Source organism: Lineus longissimus, chromosome 3 (genome assembly GCF_910592395.1).
Source record: "Lineus longissimus chromosome 3, tnLinLong1.2, whole genome shotgun sequence".
Taxonomy (NCBI): domain Eukaryota; kingdom Metazoa; phylum Nemertea; class Pilidiophora; order Heteronemertea; family Lineidae; genus Lineus; species Lineus longissimus.
The window spans coordinates 11,667,295-11,689,856 of record NC_088310.1 but is presented as its reverse complement, the minus strand read 5'-3'; the positions used below and the strand labels follow the sequence as shown (position 1 = coordinate 11,689,856).

Here is a 22,562-nt window from a genome sequence, read left to right as displayed (position 1 = left end):
GTACTGAATAAATTTAATGATCGACTGTATTTTTCATCATTTCAGACCACCATGTTATACTCTTAAGGCCGCCGCTGACGGGTGATTTTTTTAAATGAAATGAAATGCATACGTGAAAAATCCATGAAAACTGCTGAAAAACAAGGAAGTTCGAAATCAACTTTCCGGCGGAGGGAGGTGTCTATCTTCGGTCGCTTTTCGGCCGGGGAGTGTTGTTGTGAAATGCGGGCGCAGTTTGTTGAGTGTAAAGGGTTTAAGTTGGGCTGCTGTATCGGTTAATTTGAGATAAGGACAATGTGGCAGTTCGTTTATTCTGCATTGTGGTCAGCTATTTTTAGTACAATGCGGCTAAGCTGACCGGCATCGTCCCTGCCTGTCCTTTACTTCAAAAAACCTGTAGCCGGGATTTCTTCAATTTTTGAATGAAATTGCCATTTTCAACCTCTACCTGGCGGTCGCAGTTTTTGAAGGATTGTAATGGTTAGGGTCTCAAAATGACGCTAACGCTCTCGGCCCCTTACAGAACATTTAAACATTTAGTAAGAAACTTCAACACCAAAAGACATGATAAGCACATCTGTGTTTTGGCAAAACCTGCCTGAGTGTGATGGTCATAAGGAGTGCTGAGTACCAAAATATTCCAATAGAACGCGCATAGATTGATTTGATACAGTTGGCACACATTCCAACCAGGCTGACTTAACCTTAAACAAGATTTGCAATTCTTCGTTCCGACCAAGCTCTTTTCTCCAATCCAAGTTCTCCAATCCAAGTTGTATACCTAACTTGGTTACCTAACTCACTTCTCATTTTACAAATCTCATTTTTCATTTTACAAGATTTCATTTCTTGATATCTTGATTTCTCGTTTTGTAGACAACCTTGCCCGGTTTACATCCGCCCCAACCTGAAAAATGAAGCATCACTTTCAAGCACTATTCCGGGTTTAGTTGTGGTGACTGGCTTGATAATCCACCATTGGGATCATCTTTTGCCTTAATTGAATAATAATAATAATAATAATAATAATAATGAGTATTTTATATAGCGCAATTCCGTGACACTATAGTTCTCGCTCAAAGCGCTTTGGGATATCATATTATTACCCCGGTCTCCACATAAATTAATCAGGGGTTTCAAGGAGCCACCAGAAGGTGCTCACTTGAACTCGACCAGTAGGGGAACTAAGCAGTGACTTGGCCGGGAGTCGAACCCACGACCTCCTGATCATGAGGCCGACTCTCTTCCACTGCGCTACCGCTGCCCCTAACAATTTCATAATTGCGTCAAAGTTTCCTCTATTATGTTTTAATGCTATTCTCATTTTCAATCTGATTGTAGAAAAGTGGCATCTCACTATATATAGTTGCTGGGACTGCACTCACCAAGACACCAATCATTTTGAATTTCCCTTATTGTTGTTTAAATCACGTGTAATGAGTAGTAAGCACTCTTTCATGATGCGTTGTTTCTTTTCGTCAGTTAGTGCGACACTCATTTTTTCGCAGAGTCAAGCAAACATCCAAAATAGGGCAATGCCTTTGAGGGCTGGAATATTGACCTGGTTGGGTGGATGACCCATCCCAACTTGATCAACAGCTTTGCTGTATCGATGACATTCCAGATACAATCATGAGTTCCAGATACAATCCTGGCTTCTAAAGGACACAGTTGATGAATTTGTTCCCATAATCACCAAAATTGTAAATCAGTCTATGGCGGATGGCGTAGTTCCCAAGGACGTAAAGCATGCACATATTCGACCATTGCTTAAGAAGGCAGGCCTAGATAAGGACACTCTAAAGAACTACCGCCCCGTGTCTAACCTTAGTTTTATTTCGAAAGTTCTTGAAAAGGTTGTGGCCAAAAGATTGGACGATCACCTACAGGCCAACTCTCTACGTGAGCAATACCAAAGTGCTTACACGCCGTTCCATTCTACGGAAACCGCTCTTCTCCGTGTTCAGTCGGACATTCTTCACGCCCTCAACAAAGGGAATGCAGCTGTTCTAGTAATGTTAGACCTTTCAGCCGCCTTTGACACGCTTGATCATAATATCCTCTTGGAACGATTACGTGTGCATTTCAACATCAAGGGTGTGGCCCTCCAGTGGTTCAACTCATATCTGAACGACCGCTACCAGTCCGTCAAAATTGATGATGAGTTTTCGTGTCCGAGATTACTTAAGTTCGGTGTACCTCAGGGTTCGGTCCTCGGCCCGAAGCTATATACAATGTACACCAAGCCATTGGGTGATTTAATCCGACGACATGGACTCAACTATCATTTCTACGCGGACGACACGCAACTGTACATTTTCCTTGAAAAGAACAATGCGATGAGTCAAACCATTCAGATTCAGCGACTTGAAGCGTGCCTCAGTGAGATTGGTACGTGGATGGAGAGCAACCTTTTGAAACTAAACGGAGATAAAACTGAAGTTATGCTGTATACTTCCAAATTTTCCCGTGGAGTACCGATCGCCGTGAATGTTAACATCGACGGGTTGTCTATTTCTCCGGCCGAATCAGTTCGAAATCTCGGTGTTGTTTACGATCGACATCTATCGATGGAAAAACACGTGAACAATGTTAGTAGAACGTGCTATATGTATCTCAGGAATATCAGCAGAATTCGCAAATCTCTGACTCCCAGTGCAACAAAGTTTCTCATTCATGGACTTGTTACATCACGTTTGGATTATTGCAATGCCTTGCTGTATGGTCTGCCTGACACAACAAAAAGCCGACTCCAACGGGTTCAAAATATGGCAGCCAGGATTATTACGAGAACCAAACGAAATGAACACATCACTCCAGTTTTAAAATCACTACATTGGCTGCCAGTCAAATATAGAATTTTATTCAAGGTTTTATTGCATGTTTACCGCGCACTTCATGGCACAGCACCATCATATTTATCCGAACTAGTCAATCTTTACCAGCCAACTAGGCCACTGCGCTCACAATTCAAACATAGATTAATTATTCCAAGGACAAAAAACAAAAATGGTCATCGTTCGTTTCAATGTAGTGGTCCGTACTTGTGGAACTCTCTGCCGGAAGATCTTGCTGTGATAAATGTCTCCAAATCTTTTAGTCGTGCTTTAAAAACCCACCTTTTTAAATCAGCTTTTGACATTTAACCCTTTTGGACACTTTTAGAATGGACACTTTTAACTAAAATGGACTTAATTATTATTTTCATATAGACATTTTAAAATGCTTGAAACTCTGTACAGTGCCCTGGAGCAAGCCTAGAGCTTGGACAGGGCACTATAATATACTGTATTTTATCATTATTATTATTATTATTATTATTATTTGTGAGTGTGATTATCACCTGCAGGTTAACTATCACCAATATAAGCCGCAGGCAAGTACCCTCTGGCCCGTAGATGTGGATATACTGGCTTCATGATCTTTGTGAACATGCGAGGACCTGGCCCAAGGACATAGGCAGTGAATTTAAAGAACCTCCCCCCCCCCCCCCCATTGAAATTTGAGACATTTCTGCTGTGCCTCATAAATTGGCAAGGAGAATATGCGTCCTTGAGATCAATTGTCGCCATATCGCACCAATCTGTCATCAGACCCACAGACTGATGCAGGCTGTGGTGTTTCCAACTTAAAGGCCCGTATTCTAAGACCTCACTCAACCTCATCCTTCACTCACACTCCAGTGAGGAGGACTCAAGTGTAACTCAAGGAAAAGGGGAAGGTCTACCTCACCCTCATTTAGGTATACCTCAACCTTACGGGAATAATGGCATTTTGTTATTCAAAGACATTCCTCAAGTTGCACTTGATTGAGGTCAGCGTGAACTGGTATGACTGGTGCTGGCTATTGAACAACAAGTGATATGAATGGAAATGTGTAATCTACATAATAGATTACACATTCAAGAAGGTCTAGCTCGGCCTGTTGTTTCTGTGTGTACCCACAACCAGAGTGTAAAGGAACCATGTCAACCAGGCAGTACTTCTCGGAGCTTGAGAGATCACTGCTTATCGAACTGGTAGATAAATATTGGAACATTGGAAAGCAAAAAAAATGATTACACATGTATAAAAGCCAAGAGTGAAGCATGGACAAAAGTGGCTGACAATTTCAATTCTCAAAATGGGGTTGTGAAACGGGATGTCAAACAGTTGAAAAAGTGTTGGGACAATATCAAAAGTCGTGCTAAAAAGGTTCTGGGAAAGGACGCCAGAGAAACCAAATTGACTGGTGGCGGCAAGAAGAACACTGTGCCAAATGAAGAAGCCCAAGCTATTGCAGCTATAATACCAGCTCAAATCCAAAGCCTGGAAAACGAATTTGATGATGACGGCGATAATCACACAGAAAAAGGTAGGTTCCTTTTTAGCTCACCTCTTAGCAGAGGTGAGCTAATATATCCTCCGGGTTTTTGATTTGACCTCCTTTTCAAGGTCACAGAGGTCAAATGGTGTAAATTGGCCGTTAAGATGTAACGATGGCACGTTTCTAAACTGCAATGACTATTGATACCAAATTTGGTACACATTTACCCCTTAGTCAGGTGATCTCAGGGACCAAAGTTTGGTCCAATATGATTCACCACTTGACCACCAGGGGGCAAAATCCAAAAACCTTAAAAATCTGATTATTCCTTAACTTCTTGCCCGATTGCCACCAATTTGATATCATGGGTACATCTAACCACCATACAGTATATGTCACACAGGTTTTTAATTTGACCTTCTTGTCAAGGTCACAGAGGTCAAATGGCATAAATTCGCCGTCAGGCCGTAACTATGGCACGTTTCTTAACTGCAATGACTATTGATCACAAATTAAGTACACATGTACCCCTTGGTCAGGTGATCTCAGGTACCGAAGTTTGGTGCGATCTGATTTGCCGTTTGGCCTCCAGGGAGGGGGCCAAATCCTAAATTCTTCAAAATGCCATTATTCCTAGTAATGACTTGCCCGATTGGCACCAATTTTATATCATAGGTACATCTAATTCTAACAACCATTCAATGTGTCACCCGGGTCTTCTTTGATTTGACCTACTTTTCAAGGTCACAGAGGTCGAATGTACTGTAAAGTGGCCATTTTGGGGAAATTGTAATTGCTTGGACCTACATCAAACCTAACACTACATGACACAATACCATGCTCTTTATCCATCTTTCCTCCACATGAGGTGAGCACAATGGCCCTGGCCATTTCATTTATAGAAGTCTCAAGAGTAAAGTAAGCATGCAATGGTATTCTGAAACCTGACATTGCCCCGCAAACATTTTAACACGAGGAACATTTTCTTAATCGTTTTTTTTATTGCTGCACTAATTGATCAACTCATTAAATACAGATGGCAACATTTTCTTGCTTTGCAGATAAAGTTCGTAATGATACAGACACCGATACTGATGAGTCCAGTGATGTGGTTATCCCGAAAAAGTCTGTCCAAAGAAAATCTACAGCGAAAGCTGCTGTTACGGCACGTACATCGACGATGTCGGAGGCACAATCGACAGTTCTGAAAATGCAAGCATGTTTTGGAAGTGGAAATTTTAAGGAAAAATCCGAACACATGAATGAAGAACACAAACGAAAACTAGAGGTTCTTGACTTGAAGCACAAATACTGGTCAGCTAAGATTGCTAAGATTAATGAAACACCTTAACCCTTAGGACGCTGCAGACGAAAGCACAGTAGTGGCAACGACTACAGGTAGTTCAATTTTCAAGAGTATTGTGTGATTGTGTCAATTTATGTTAAGGACGGCTAATCATGTGTATGGTTAAAAATGTAAACATACCTTCATTCTAATCAGTGAAATGTTGTTGAATCATTGCCTGTCGGGTTGCATTCCCCAGACCCATGACTGGGTGGTGCAATGCCTCATTGTCATCATCATCCTCATTTTCAGATTCCTCCTCATCAGGAATTGGGTCCTGGCGTTTCCTCACGAAGTTATACAGCACAGCTGTGGCTACAATGATCGTCAATGTCGTGGATAATTTTGTTCGCAAAGACATCTTCAAACATGGGAACATCCGTTTCCATACACCGAATGTCCTTTCAACTGTGTTTCTCGTACGAATATGTGCAACGTTGTATCTCCGTTCCGGATGTGTACGAGGAGCAAGCAGGGGGGTCAACATATATTGACGACAAGCATAACCTGAATCTCCTAGTAGTAATCCATTAATTTGTCCATGTTCAAGCTGCGCACACAATCTACTGTTGTCAAAAATTCCAGAGTCGTGTACGCTCCCTGGCCACCTAGCAACAATGTTTTGAATTTCCAAATTTGGGCCACACACTCCCTGCACATTAATAGAAAAGTAACCCTTTCTGTTCCTGAAAAGTTCACCATTAGCCCCTCCAGGACAAGGGATTTGTACATGGACACAATCAATTGCACCTACAACTCCCGGCATCCGGCCGATCGTCCAAAAATCCAGCTTCACCTGCTGGAGCATGGCACCCTCAGGAAATGTAATGTATCTGTTTTTTAATCCCGCAATTGTTGTAGAAACCTTCTTGATTATCCTGCTTGCTGATGATTGTGAAATTCCACACAAATCACCACACGCTAACTGAAACGACCCTGTAGCATAAAAGCGCAATGACAACAACAGCTGCAAGTCTACTGGAAGAGGTCTCCCACGGTTATTGTGTGGTAGCAAATTCGGCCTTATCATATCAAACACCTCATGAAACGCATCCTTGGTCAAACGGTATCTTTGCCGGAATTCCTCGTCATCATACACATTGTAGTCAAAATTAGGAATCCTCCTAGGCCGTCTCCCAAACCTTTGTAAAATGTCTATATTTTCATGTCTTTGTAACCACAGAAACGCCATGTTTACACCGACTGAGGAAGACTCAAGGCAGGTATTGCCCTTCCTCAAGCTTTACTCACAGAGGAACACTTACTTGAGGAAAAGGGAGGTCTTTGAAATGGAAAATAGGTGAAGTCGACCTCACACTCAGTGAGTAGCACCTTCTCCTCAATGAGTATGAGGTGGTCCTTAGTGGGGATGAGGAGTTCCTCAGTGAGTGTGAGTCGAGGAATGTCTTAGAATACGGGCCAAAGAGTTGGTAAATAATGTGATCATTAAGCTTAATTACATTCGGTATCATTCTATAGGAGTTATCTTTTTTCTCTCGGAGAAATACGTTAGACACACGTAGTCACACGACTCTCTGCCAGATTCAAGGATTACCCCGATCCTTGGTCAGCAGTTTTTCAACTTCACCATCCATAAGCTTCGGCATCAGAAACTGTAATTGGCTTCGGTGTAAATGCCTGGAATGGGTGTGCCCCCCCCCCCCCCCCCCACACACACACGCACACACACACGCACACGCACACGCCAAGGGAATATTTTACCCTGACACAGTCTCTAGGGTCTCAGTGTATTGGTAAGTTTCTCCCATTATCCCAGGAAGTGTTTTAACCTACCCCCAGTGAAGTTTTCAATTCCCAAATAAACTATGCAGGTGAGCACTTCAACGTATTGCCCATGTTGATAGTTGCAAGCTTTTCTTGAACTAAGTTAGAATAGTCACTTATCTTGCTACTCTGTGTTTGGTTTATTGACCATGGCCTTTCTGGTGGTGTCCTTGGCCTTGCGTTCCTCGATCGTTATTCCAGTTCTTGCAGGGCTGGCTCCGGTTTGAGTATTGTTTGTTCTTCCAATGGGGCTTGAACCCACTGTGCCTTCCGCGAAGAAAAAAATCCAGTATTGTTATAGCCAGTACCACAACCAGTCGCCTTTTTTGTCAACTGCGACACCTGCTTGGCTTCTGCCATCGACTTGTATATGTAATCGCCAAACAACAATTTAGTGACTGGCGTTGCCTTTGTGCAAAGCCTTTGCAGGTACTCAAAGCTCAGTACTGATTTTAACCGATATATCTCCTCTGCTGGGAGGGCTCATGGCTTACAATGTCCCATCAACGCAACCGCATCTGTGCCCATTCTGATAACCTTGTCAATTTCACTTTTCTCTAAGGTTTTCGTGCTAGGCCGAGATCCCTTTGTTTTATAGAGGGCGTCAGTCATCAATGTCACGGACGTGGCCGCTTTAATAACAGTCCTCTGCATATGTCCGAGGCTGGCGTCCATCTGTAACCCTTTGGGTGCCGGTCACTTATGTAACCACTGTGCCGCGGCTTTTTCAGGAAATTTATTTCTAAAAAGGTTTTATGCAATAGTATGGCAAACAATCATGTTGTAAATACATGTAGACCATTTAAACCGTACATATTTGGGTTGTTGACAGAGTTGTTTCGAACCGTGGGAATGAAAATGATGAAAACAATCAGTTTTATCAGCAATTAATGACAATTATGTTTATACATTTTCAGTTGAATAACGGCAACGTCGGATGACGCCGACGAAACGAGCACGAGCGGAAGAAATCACGCTGTGCGAATGCGCAGTGCGAATGCCATGCCTTATGCGTATTAGGCGCGCCACACTATGAATTCCAATGCGGCTTCAATGTGGCTTGGCCAGAGCGACTTCGTTGATGCGTATTAAAGAACCCTATTTGCTGAAGTGGTTTGAAAACGGTACAAACCAGTTATACATGTAATGCGCAGTCCATTGGCATTTTAATGTTTTAAAAAACGCTAGTGCGCCCACGGCATACATAGTCGCTTGATGTTGCAGTAACCGGGATAAACTCCGGCCGCATGGGCCGTTCGCGGCTCAGGCAATATTATTCCCAGCCGACTGTCACTTTTAATTTTTAATACAAAGCAATAGAAAATTCCACAAGAAGGAATACAGGATTTTCAGAAGAAGACTGATACCGAATATTGTGATAATGAATTGAAAATGCCATGACCAGTAAATTATGAACCACATTTTGTTTACTATTCTATTATTTATTAAAACCTCCTTATCAGGAAGAACATTATACATGTAACACATTTACAGTACGGTAAATCATACACCTAAAATGCTTTAAAGGGGTCTACAGGCCGAAGCATGGGCTTGAATTGTCCATATTTTGGTGACTTTTATTATTGATGTTTATTTATACTTATTTAAAAGTATACATGTACTTCAAAAAAGTGCAGAGGGTGCTTAGTGCAAGGTGCGCCTACAATACATCAATCAACTAATTACATCAACCCACTTCCTAAATACATGTGAGGAAAAAAGGGGTATTTGTAGCACTTTTTCGCCTATAACTTTGGTTACGCAAGAGATTTTCAGGCAGATTCACTAACACCAGCATGCATCTTGTAGTGGCACCTCTTCCAATTTTACAGCCTGTAATTCGGGGCACTTTATCTAAAAAAATGCCTCTGAGACACAATACAAGACTTGTGGTCAAAGGCTACAAATACCCCGTGGACGTGGGTTATTTGTAGCCCTTGACTATAAAGTTACAAATTTCATGTTTTTTTACGTATGAAAAATAAATTCACAGGTTATTTTATGGTGTTTATTGGTAAACAACTTTCAATATTATAACAATCTATGTTGATGACGATGTTTTGCTGGTATCAAAACATACACAAACGATATTTATTGAACATGTAAGTGATGTTCGATGCAACCACTCACCAACAACTCAAACAATATAGTCGCAAATCAGACTGATTTCAAACTTCTAAAAGTTCTATTTACCACCTCAGTTATAAAGAACATCTTGTGTCAGACAACAGCTTGTGATATTATGAATTGACTGACGGTCTTGTTGTGCACATTAAGAACTCTAGTTTCAAGCACGGGCCATGTATCAACCCCAATTGGAGGCATCAGTACCTTTGAAAATATTTTATTTTGAAATGATATTAGAAAAACTAGTATAAAACATTAAATGTATCATTGTTGGTACATAAAGGGTTAGCATTGTATCTAAAGCAGATGATCAAATAATATGGAATAAGAATGAAGAAACCTAGCATCTTCATGATCTATGACAGGATATATCGAAATATCTATAGGGGCTACAGATACCCCGAACCAACGGGTTACAAGTACCCGGGAGAGTACCTTGGTCAGAAAATTGTCTCGGAAAAATTTACTTTTGATAATGACATCAAATGCCGCATACAACATTCTCTACACTATAATATTGGTCACCTGAACCAAGTTTCAAATATTCCAATGCTCTAGATCTATGAGTGTGGAAAATTCATACCTTCAAAAAGTTCAATCCCAACTGTATTTGTGCATTTATCTGATTTGTTCACTTCTAATAACTAAAGCTCTTACATAACAGGTCGCATAATCAGAAACTATTTATGCTATGATACTCATGAGTTCCCTCTCTCATATATCCATGCTTGGGTTGGCAAAATAATTCCATGGTTACCGTAATATGAATCAAAACATTGCCACTGGCTACAAATACCCCAGTTTACTTTTCAATTAGGCAGTACACAGCTAGTTAATCATTTATTTTATGTTCACTCTCTCACCACCCGTGATCTCCTCTCCTAATGTAATTAGGTCTGATATCAAGTCCCTATTCTAAAAACATCGAGATTCACATTATCTCCAGTCGCTAGAATAAGGACCCAACGTGCTCTAACATGTTTACATGTACATAGCACGAAAGTATTTGAACATTTTAAGGAATTTCTGCGATTCAGTATACGGTTTTCTATCTCTGTTTGAATATCGATATCAGCAGCAATGATGTGAAAAATATTGTTATGTGTTCTGTATGGTATACTGAAAATCTTTCTCACACATCTCCTCCACGCTGTGTATAATTTCTCCGTGTACCTTTAAGATAAATCAAGAAGTTGTGAACCGTATAGTGGCATAGAAAACGTTGAAAGAGATAATATACAGGTAGCATGACCAAATTGCGCCAGAAGGGCATTTGTCCTCTGAAATAACTCCGTTACCGGTTATACACTTATCCACCCTGGCATTAGGCCCAAAAGACATTCCGAGATGGACCTCATATCTACTTGCCGTCAAAAACACAATGCCATCTAAAAAAATTTCAATATTCCTGTCGATTCATCTACCAAATACAAAGATATTTAATACATTTTCTCTTTGTTGCATTTATATGCGCAGTAAGGGCAAAAGGTCATTTTGATTGGGTTGGTTCAATACCTGGTACTGGCATGCTGCTGGCACTGGCACTGGCTCTAACAAGTTTTTTTTTGGCTAGAAAATGCAAATACAGTGTTTCAGGGACTTAAATAAATGTTTCAAAGGTAAGTTTGATAGACACACAGCATTAAGCTAAATCAAGTCAAAGTTTGAAAATCAAAACATGAAAATAATACAGAATGCAGCCTCACCACAGCCAGTGGGCTGCAGCCTAATAATGCCGGTCAGTCCTATGCACTGAGTTATATTCTATCATGTCAATTACATTTCCCACATACAGGATACAGTATGCAGTAAGTAGGTCAAGGCATGGGATAGGCTACAAGCCTACAAACCGTCTGAATTCATATGAATTTCAGAGAACTGCTGACCATTTTGGGATACATCCTTTGGCCAGCTAGTGCCAGTGCCAGTGCCAGTGATAGTGCCAGTGCCAGTGCCAGCGTGCCAGTGCCAAGTATTGAACCAACCCATTTTGATTCACCACTAAATATATCCCTCGTACAAGTAGAAGCGTAATTAGTTTTGACGTACTGAGCGATGGGAGAGGGTAGGTGATAAAGTATGGAATTAGTGAAACCTTGGAAACACTGATAAACCTTGGAAACACTCCTTAAAATGCATAAAAACATGAAATAATGCCATTCGAACCTAACGTGGTTACGAATCAACATTTGGAGCTTATTCTTACATGATCAGATCGGAATTTTATGGTAATTTAGAAATCTGTCGCATATCCGATTCAATAGTCTATATTTTAGAACAACCCAGTTGTACCTCGCCTCCAGTGTACAGTACTGATCTCCCAAATATGGGAAGACACGCCCACCACACACCCATAATATGGACCAATAGCGCTCTGCTTATAAATACGCCACCACCACGCGGGGCCTATTTGAACTACGGATCGGTCTGTTCATACAGGGTGATACAGAGAAAATTGACTACATCACGCAGTACCGATGCCCGTAAATGAAATGCAAGTCCCTCCAGGAATCTAGGTCCTGTCCTTTTTGCTATAGCATGGAGGTCTTTATAATACCTCCATGGTTATAGTGAATAGAAGAACGGCGGAGTTCCTTTGTTCCTCTCGGGGCTTTGCGCCTTCGGCGCTCACATTTTGCGACTTTGTCGCCCATGGAAACGAGCGAACGACCCCCCCCCCCCGCTGCGACATCAAGCTAATACGCCCCTGTGAATGTGTAATTCTTCCAGAATCCAATAAACGGTCTCGAACTTTGACGAAGACTTTATTTTTCCACGTGCGGCAAATTCTAGCTCGTGCCCAAACCCGAGCGCCGTCTTTGGAATTACAAGGACGGCTCCTAGCCGATTTCTCATCCACGGAATGTATGGTGTGTACAACTTTAGACTCTTTTCTAGACTCTTTTCTGAACTGTCCCTTTTCAAGTGATGGGATAGGAACAAATTTAATACATCCACTAAAATAACCCTTGTGGTTATTTCGTGCCCAGGGCCCTCCTCTCAGTCCTTTGGTCGTCATCGTTTCCGTCCGATGTATACTGTACTGCCCATAGGGTCGGGGGGGGGGGAGGTGGCAGGTGCTATATTGACTCTAGGCCTAGGCCTACTATGATTTCGTAGCACGGCACCCAACATACATAGTAAACCACCAATTTCCATCCATGCAATGTAATTCAGGTTATCGCATCCGATCCGTGCGTACAGACAGCGTACAGACAGCGTACAGGTCATGAGGTGCATCATCAGCCATGCTGCCATGGCCATGCCCATGTCTTGCTTTTCGATCAGACGAGTTGCTTGGGAAGTTGGGGGCCTGTCATGCATTATGCATGGATAAGGTTGACGACTATGTCTAGGCCTAATTGTCTATGATTGACTTATTTTATAACAAACGATGAATAAAAGAAGCCTAGTCATGTATGTTTATTACGGAAGTTTGCGGATGAAAATTTCCTTCGCCGTGAGCGATTTCTTACATCTTCCAGTATGCATCGAGGGATGCAGAGATCTTTGTGACGTCACCAGTTCTAAGCGGTTTTTTTTATTCACGTGTGTGTTTGTCCTATGATCTCGTGCATCTAGTACCGAGCATAATACTTTATCGTCTATGGAATACAAAACAATCATAAAAACTAATTTTTGCTTCCATTGAAGAGAAATAAAATATTTTAACGACCACAGCGCATTGCCAATTGATGACGTCATCCTCCACATTAAAAATGTTGGCTTCTGAACTAACTGGCAAATTGCTATCAATAAAGTCAGCTGGGACGAGACTGTCAATTGGGAGGGTATAAATCGTGGAAGGAACGCACCCGATTTCCCGCGCTATTTGCGCAGTGATTCCATGGTTTATATTGAATATTACAAGGTTTATCAGTGTTTCCAAGGTTTCACTAATTCCATACTTTATCAACTACCATGGGAGAGGCCCCTATTGGCGACTATGGACAACTTTATCTTGCCTACCTAGCTGCTGCCTATGGAGCCCTATCAACTAGAAGTATTGCTAAAAGCTTAGTATTTGACGATTTAACAAATAAAGGCATCCGAATAAAGGAGTTCCCTCATAGAGTCCACCACCTCGTGTACCAAAACGCGTCATTTCTAACTATGGTTGTCATTGTGTCAGTATGAGTGTTGGTGTGAATGGGTTAATGTTTGGTTTGAACGAGTGTGTTGTAGGAAGTTGCCAAGTGGGTTTCTGAGCACTTCCTGTCTGGTGTGAATGAGGAGAAGGAGTGATCGAGGTGTGAAAATTGATTGGAGTAAGTGTGCCAAACCTTTTTTGATAACAATGTACACTTGGTAGATATTGCTATGTTTAGTGAAACCAGTTTCAAAGTAGTAACACGTATTCAGTTGGATTGTTTAGTTAGTTTGGTGTGATAAGCCAGTTTGTATCAGTTTAGTTGTAGAGAGCAAGCTTTGTAAAGATATTTGTATATAGGCCTGTGGAAGTGTACAGTGGTAATGTACATGTGGGAGGACAGGGTGTCCTGTATGACCGTCTGGTATTATATATGTATGGGCGGGTCAAAGTACTGTGTGGTGTATGGAGCTCCATTCGAGTAATTAATTAATTAGTAATTGAGTTAATTGCATGCTTGAGGCTGGGTGTGTTTACTTGTTTATAGTTGTTAAATTTCTACCAGTTACTTAGTATGTTTCCTGTTTATTATATTTTAGTTCCTATATTAAACGTGAAGTGCAGAAACCCGTCGTTTGTGTCATCACTGATCTCAGCGTCAATTTGGGCGCAACATCGAATCTGTGACACCATGCCAGCCAAGTCGTGATTCGATTGACCAGGAGACCGGAACCGACCAGCCGTCTCCGCAAAGGCGACCAACGAAGGGGACAGAACCATGGTGCAAATGGACCCACTGAGGGTATACCCTCCATCGGATGACCTTCACATATATGTCTTCATAAAAAAGAGTTACATTCAGGTCACTAACAGGGGATCCTTTCTTAAAAATACGATTAAAAATGAAGATTTTAAGATGAAGGGGACGAGCCAGAACAACCTATGTGCCACAGAGGTTGTTTTGGAACTGATACATCAACATTTGAACTCATACGAGCCTGTCAATAGGTGACATTAATTTGTCTCTGCAATCACAAGGGTGCTTCTACCTAAGATAAATTCTGCTGAGGGCCCAATCAGCCTATGTGCAAAAGTGTTTTCGGGGTGAATTTTGCTTAGTCTGGTTTTTTAATACCAACGATTCGCACGTTCGATTAATGGGTAAGTGATCTTCTTTACAATAGGATAGTTAGAACTTGCATCAATTCATTATTTTGAGTAAAAAGGAAGTTTCAAAATATTGAGAACCAAAACGGCCTATGCCAATATTTACAACGTTATTACCTTTGTCTCAAAACCACGAAAACTGACATGGGTTGTTTGGCTCTGACCCCTTCAAATTGTTTATCACAAATGCGATGCTCTTAATACCCAGAGCCAACAACAGTTAAGAATGGTGAGATCTCTGCGGAATTTCAACAAGAGGCCCAAGGGCCTGGCGCTCAGCTGGATAACCTATTAACATTGGACTGAGGGTTTAAAGTAGTAAATATCGGCTTTATACTACTGTTTAAAGGTCAAGAGAACACGTTATACCACTAAAATTTCAAATGCAGAGCTGCCAGCTAGATGAAATATGACTGAGCTAATCATCCATGATAGGTAAATGTTACAGGAGGCAACGGAAGATATCCCTAGTTCAGTATGTTGTATCGGTAGCTTTGCAGACAAAAAGTGTCAGAGAGGATGTGACTTCTCCATGGACAACTGTAGTATGTCCAGGCTGGTTTGTACAGCACAACTAATGATACAACATGTTGTAATTGAGAGGTATCCTGATAACAGAGGTCAAAATAATAAAAATAATAATACGAGTCTCATATATCGCAGAATCCAACCATTAACTGGCCGCTCAAAGCGCTTGATAGGTCTCTTTAAAAAGCAAATGTTTCAGTTGTCCCTTGAAAGATAACAGAGAGCTGCAGTTCCCAACAGTTGAAGGAAGTTTGTTCCACAGCTCAGGGGCTCCAATTGAAAATGCTCTACCACCGACTGACATGACATTGGCATTTGGGATAGACAGAAGAACGGCCGATGAAGAGCGCAGAGTTCGAGAAACGGTATGAACAGTGAGAAGTTCTGAAAGGTATTGGGGAGCAAGTTGGTGAAGACACTTGTAGGTAAGAAGGAGAACCTTGTACTTGATGCGCTGTTGCACAGGAAGCCAATGTAGAGACCTGAGTACTGGGGAGATGGAAGATCGTTTCTTGGTCTTGGTAATTAGGCGAGCGGCATAGTTTTGTACCTTCTGTAGGGGTGTAATTGTTGAATTAGGAAAACCAAGGAAAAGGGAATTACAGAAATCCAGGCGAGATATTACAAGAGCCTGGACATAAAACCTGGTGGTATTTGGAGATAGATATTTTCTGATTTTCCCGATGTTACGAATGTGAAAATTGGTGGCCCGTACACAGGTGTTAATGTGTTCTTTGAAATTGAAATCACGGTCCAAGATCACACCCAAATCTCTTGCAGAAACAGAAGAATATACATTTGCATCAATGATACGGATGGCGGGGAGATTAATAGTGCTGCTGAACCTGCGGGAACAGATTAGCAGAATCTCGGTCTTGTCGCCATATTACAGCTAAGAAAGTTGTCAACCAACCAGATAAATAGAAATGACCAGTTTGGGACTAACACCACTGTCTTTATTTTTGATAAGGTAGAGATTACAGGAGTCAATAAAATTAACTTTATTGAGAGAAAGTGACCTGTCCTGCAGGTGATTTGAATTTATAAAGGGTCGTTTTTCATGACATTGTGCTCTACTGCGTAACCCTAGTGAGTCGAACGGGTACCAAGCTATTTTTTATTTAGACCAGCGATGACGTAATTTCTGATGATTCCCTACGTTGTCCAATGAGCGCTTTTCAAAGAGTGCCATTTGGCATGCATTAGCATGCAATGTATTTTATCAGCGCTGCCAATTGCCGAACAGAATGCCGTAGCTCCGCCAATTTTGAATATTTTCTTATGGAAGTAACATTATTGTGTTGCTTGGAATGTCTACTTTTTAGTCATGTAAGAATCGTAGTACTAAAACCTAAAATGCAAACAGAATCATGCCGATTCACTGCACATACTGTGGGAATTCTCCACTTCAAAATGATTCGCGAACAGAGCGTGCACTTCTAATATCGTTTTCACCGAATTGTGGCCAAATTTTCAAGAAATAATTTCTAAAAGTAGTCCCTAAAGACATTATGACTACCCACTGAAAGGAATTAATGATGATATCGCCTACTTGACTTCTTTTCAGCAGAAAATTGGTTGCAAAATTCAGTCTTCCATCTTTAGACTGGTCACAGTGGGTATGCTGAAATATAGCCTGGTTCCTTGGCCAATTCCATGCGCAGAATACAACTGCGCGAATATACGTCATAGCCCGGGCTTTTGAATCGTCAAAAATTCAGTTAAATGTGCCTGTAGCGCCAACTGACGGTGAAAACTAAACTAATTTCTTTACAAGTAAAAATGAAAAATTATCAAAAAATATTCGGCCAGATGTGAAAACAATATTTCCTCTGTGGACCGAGGTGTAAAGGATTAAAGTTTAAACTTCCCGATGACCTCATTCCCTTAATGTAGGTCGGATCGCGCTGATTTTTGGTTTCTGAGCTGAGTTCTTGGGTTACGCCTAATTTAGCAGCGTCACCGAAGTGCCTAGGCCTTACGGTTACAAAATGCCCAAAAGTGACACGGATGGAAGGAAGGACAGACACCATTCCCTAAGTAATATTACCAGCTTCGCTGACTTTGTCAGCTGAGCTAAAGATACATTTGGTCTGAAACGCCACCATATCGGCAATATCACGTCTTCCTGGTATCGCTGGCCGGAGTGGACACAATGCAATATTTAATGTCATCATCAATTCAGATGTCCAACATAATTCACAATAAGTGTTGACATTAAATTAACCAATCAGAAGGCAGTTTTTCATGTATACACAAAATCGATTTCGTAGACATTAATCCGATTAATGTAGTCACAAATTCGCTTTATATGGGACATTATTTTAATTGCATTTTAATCTAATTTAATTTACTGAATACTTTATTAGACACTAGATCGATTTAAAACATGTGCAGAACTTATAAAAATGCACTAAACACAAGAACAAAATGTAGCACATCATAACATTAAAATTAGTGTCTAAAAGGAGGAACACAAAGGTGACCCACAATCCACCTATACAATTGCCTCCTAAAAAGAAAAGGCGATTAATGAAGTCACAAATTCGCTATATATGGGACATTATTTTAATTGCATTTTGTTATTATTCCGATTAGTGTTGGATGTAATTCTGAATTTGTGTCGACACTAAATAAATTCGCCAATCAGAATTGACATAAAATACGAATAGTGTACACCATAAATTAAATACGCAACTTCCGTACACAAATCAATGACTTGATTGGCCGATTTTTATACGGAATTTGCGTGTTTATGGTGTACATTATTCGTATTTAATGTCGACACTTAAACCTCGATTCTGATTGGCTTATATAGAATATTCAGAATTATTTCCGACATTAATCGGAATAAGTGTTGACACAAAATGTTTTGTATCAACACGAAAAAAATCAATGTCCCATATTAATCGAGATTGTGACTTCATTTATTGTCTTAATGTCTACATGAAATCGATTTTGTGCATACATAAAAAACTGCGTTCTGATTGGCCAATTTAATGTCAACACTTATTGTGAATTATGTTGGACATAATTCTGAATTAGGGTTGACATTAAATATTGCATTGTGTCCCCTCCGGCCAGCGATATCCAAGAGATAACAAGTAGCAGCCGAATGTGACAATCGGGTACACGGTCATTTCCCAAAGATACACTTTGACCCCAGTGCTTCTACCTGGATATGTTAGACCCGAGTTCAATAGACTATGCGCTTTCCGCCTGGCAGCTGATATTCAGTTAGAAACTTGTGTGGAGGACTTAAGGTCGATCAGCTCGAAAATTGACGCCACCTACATTTAGATTATCAATTTTGTTCACAGTGTCGTGACCATATATAGCACTCATCAATTAAACGTTAAAGACCAGTGACGGTAGCCGCCAATAGATTCACATCATTTGCATAAGCAAAGTTATTGAAAAGAAACTGGTCGATCCTTAGACCATCGTTTATGGCAAGCCGTGCGTTCAATAATTAAGAAAACCTACATTTTTTGAACAAAACCTTGTTTTCTTCTTTCAAAACTTAGTTTTACTTGTTTTCTTCTTTCAAAACTTAGTTTTATGGAAGAAAACCATGTTTTTTTCAAAGAAACTATGTTTTTATTCAAGAAAACATAAAACTAGGTTATATGGAAGAAAACTAGGTTTTCTTTCAAGAAAATTAAGTTGTTAAAAACACCTTAGTCTTCTTCGAAAAAGTATAAGTTTCATGAAAACCAAGTTTCAAAAAAGATAAAAACTATGTTTACTTCCATATAACCTAGTTTTATAAAAAATAAAAACCTAGTTTCATTGAGAAAAAAACACGTTTTCTTCCATGAAACTAAGTTTCGAAAGAAGAAAACCAGGTTTTACTGTGATAACCTAGTCTTTTTTCCTCGTCTCCTCTTCTGGGGCGAGGTTACAGTTTACCCGGGTTGTCCAGGATCCGAGCATGCGCAGGGGGCCATGCGCAGGAGAGTTTGGTACTTCTGTTCTGCTGCTTCTCATGGTAACATTTTCCAAATTCGAATTCAAATCAGGCAGCAAGCATGAAAACTAAAACTTACTTTCGTTTTCGCTGGATTGACATTCGGTCTGATAATGCATGCACGGGATGAACTGCGCACGCTCAAACAAAACCGACGGGTTCACTGCGCATGTGGAGTAATGAAAGCTCCTGATCTCCAAACCAACCTCCCCCCCAGACAACCATGCGTGCCCCGTTGTGGAGACGAGGTAAAAAGACTAGGTTTTCTAGCAAATGGATTGGAAACTAGGTTTTATAAGAAATAACCTGGTATTTTTCAATAAAAACTAGGTTTTGATGAAGATAAGTATATAACCTGGTTCTATTCCACAAAACCAAATTTTCTTCTACTAAACTAGTTTTTTTATTGAAGAAGCATAGATTTAATTTTTTAAGACAGTTTTCTTGCAAAAAACTTGGTTTTCTATAAAAAAAACGTGGTTTTTATAATAAACCTATGCTTTTTCCATAGAAACCTAGTTTCACTGAATAAAACGTGGTTTTCTTCCATGAAACTAAGTTTTGATTGAAGAAATCCAGGTTTTCTTCAATAAAACTAGGTTTTCTTAATTATTTGACACACGGCTTGCCATAACCGTTAGCATCAACTAGTTCCGGTAATAAATCATCTATGAACATATATAGTAAAAAATATAGGATATAAAATACTACCCTGCCCGATACATCTCGTAACTGTAAAAGGAGCACTGACAGTCCCATTATATCGTTACTTTTACTAGAACACCGTTCATAGAGAGTAAACCAATAAATAAAACCAATCCTTGGCGAGAGTTTGCAAAAAAAGACCGTCGTGCCAAACCTGGTCAAAGCACTTTTCTGCACCCAAGCTGCAAGCAAAAACTAGGCTACCTCGAGAATTAAAATATCTTGTTACGTCATGAGCAAATAAACAAGCCATATCTACATCCAGTCCTTCTCTCAAACCAATTTGTGTTTTACCACAAGAATCCTCCCGTGGGATAAAAAATTGTTCCAACTATTTGGAGTAGTAATAGGTCTATAATTTGTCGAGATATTAGGGTTAGAGTTGGCTTTTTGAGGACAGGTACAATGGAACCAACATGCACGTCGGACCCAACACCATGTCAGCCAACCCGATTGTCCAACCCGCATTGTATGATCGCAAAGAAGGTCCCTTTTTGATGGTTGTGTTTGTTGTAATTAAAATTGGAAAAAAATAACGTTAGCGGTTAAATAACTTTCATTTTCTTTACCTGCATTAAAAATACTGTTATCGTTATCGTTAGTGTTAGCGGAACGATCTCCTATCCTCTCTAATAGCTCACACTTTGACAAAGTTGTAAAAATTGAGGAGATATACGCACCAAGTCCAGTTTAACCCTATTAGTTTCTGTTCAAAGGTTGAATATGGAGGGGGGAGGGGTATAGGTGAACCGAGTTTCATGCCCGGTGCAACGCAGAAAATGTCTTTCTGGAGAAAGTGTAGTGTTATACACCGGTGTAGAAGTTTGCAATGTTCCCATATAGAATGTCCGGGGAACAAAGAATTATATCATGCACTTTCATCTCGAAGCTATTGACGGTCATGGCCAGAATAGAACCATGCACCATAATCCGTCAGATTACAATAGAGCTGGAATTTTTTCCTTGGGGACATTACTACCTTTACACCGGCCATGTCTATTATCACATTTTATCGCCACTACATGTATTCCCGATGGTACAAGATATATAATAATCATACCCAGGTACGTATTACTAGTAATTAACAAAAATAAGTAATGAAATACTTTTAGTCCACCTTTAAAATCATCACGCCATTACTTCTTTACTTTGCTACTGCCACTCAGCTGCTCAGCCATTTCGAATTCTTCTGCATAACACAGACAATTTACGGCTTGCACATACTGATGGCATTTGAGGTGATCTAACGAAGCGGCTAGGAATTTGTTAAGTCTCTCTCGCTTGTTGACGGTGCCCTTAGCGTACACTTCCAGCTGGTTTGCTAAGCATCTCTGTTCTAGTTTATCAAGCCCAGCCTTTTTGTAGCAGTCAGCAGCAAGTTTGTATTGTTGTCTTTTAAAAAAGTCGTTCCCTTTTAGCTTCCAATCACGCTTAGAAGATTTCTTCGGAAAAAGTTCAGTCAATCCTGCAATAGAATTGTGTCGAGGTTAAGGGGCAGAAGGTTCCGAGCATTTCTGTTATTTCTTTTAGCGTGTAAAACACTGAGCTCGTGTTTCCATTTCCACTCAATATTTGAATCGTGCATATTTCATGGCTATAGCATGTTATTACGGTCACTGATCGTTCAGCAAAACATCTCACTAGAAAAAGACCTAGGACTCTCTACCCAACTGTGATTGTCGATTAGGCATGTTAGGACAGGGTATCTGCACTGATGACTGAGGAGTCTAGTCTGGTTTTCAGAGCATATCTGATCATACTTTTTCTTTGTTTTATACAAAAGTCTCGACTAGAATCTCATCAGTTTAAATACGTTTGAAAAGGCACTTACTCTTCCCATCAACTTCCCCTTTTGCCACTACCGTCCTCACCAACTTGCGCACTTGGAAATATCTAAACATCGGCTCCAGGGCGAGTTTGTCCTCATCAAATATCCAGATGTTCACCCTGGCTCTGGTCACTGCCGTGTACAGGCGCTTGAGTTCTGAATTCAGAATTTTGTGCTTCTGAGGGTCGAAGGTGAGGAGACGTGGCTGGTTCTTCCTCATATTATAGGCCTCTTTAAAAAAAGTGAAAAAAGATTAGACATATTTAGCTAAGACTTGCATTAATAATTCATTGATGGTAAGCATAAATTATAATTTCTAATAAACGTAGACGGCACGGTCAGATACATAATGCCACGATGGATTTTATTAGCTTACCATTGGACTTGCCAGCAACCGGCCAAACGATTAAAACAGTTTTTGCTCCTAACGCAAATGATGAACGGCCTTGTAGGTGTTGCCTCCTATGGTTTATAAGTGGCGTGTTGAGGTGTTCAAATACAACTTACCAGTGTCTATTTCAATGATTTCCTTATGGCACTCTTTAGAAGCGGTATCATCTTGCTCCTGAATAATTTCATCCAAATGTTGAAGGACAACACGCCACTCTGCTTTCGCCTTGACAGAAAACATCGAAGCAATGAAATAAAGAATACATGAAATCAAGTATAAAGTTCACGGTCCAAGTGAGACTACAAAACAAGCGTTGTCAG

At 40.5% G+C, this 22,562-nt stretch overlaps 1 protein-coding gene across 2 annotated transcripts in view; it reads right to left on the bottom strand.

Annotated features, from left to right (window-relative positions):
* Window positions 1-8,874: 8,874 nt before the first annotated feature.
* Window positions 8,875-22,562, bottom strand: part of LOC135485717 (TPR and ankyrin repeat-containing protein 1-like) — a 50,149-nt gene continuing 36,461 nt past the window's right edge. Inside the window, exons 6-9 of one of the 2 annotated variants that reach the window (XM_064768110.1) lie at window positions 22,359-22,467; window positions 21,855-22,082; window positions 21,130-21,488; window positions 8,875-10,736 (exon numbers count right to left, since the gene is read on the bottom strand). In XM_064768110.1, coding sequence (XP_064624180.1) covers window positions 21,160-21,488; window positions 21,855-22,082; window positions 22,359-22,467 — 666 coding nt within the window. In that variant the 3' untranslated portion in view covers window positions 8,875-10,736; window positions 21,130-21,159. Of the gene's footprint in view, window positions 10,737-19,977; window positions 21,489-21,854; window positions 22,083-22,358; window positions 22,468-22,562 lie in introns of those variants that run through there. The other variant, XM_064768109.1, reaches the window with a different exon arrangement.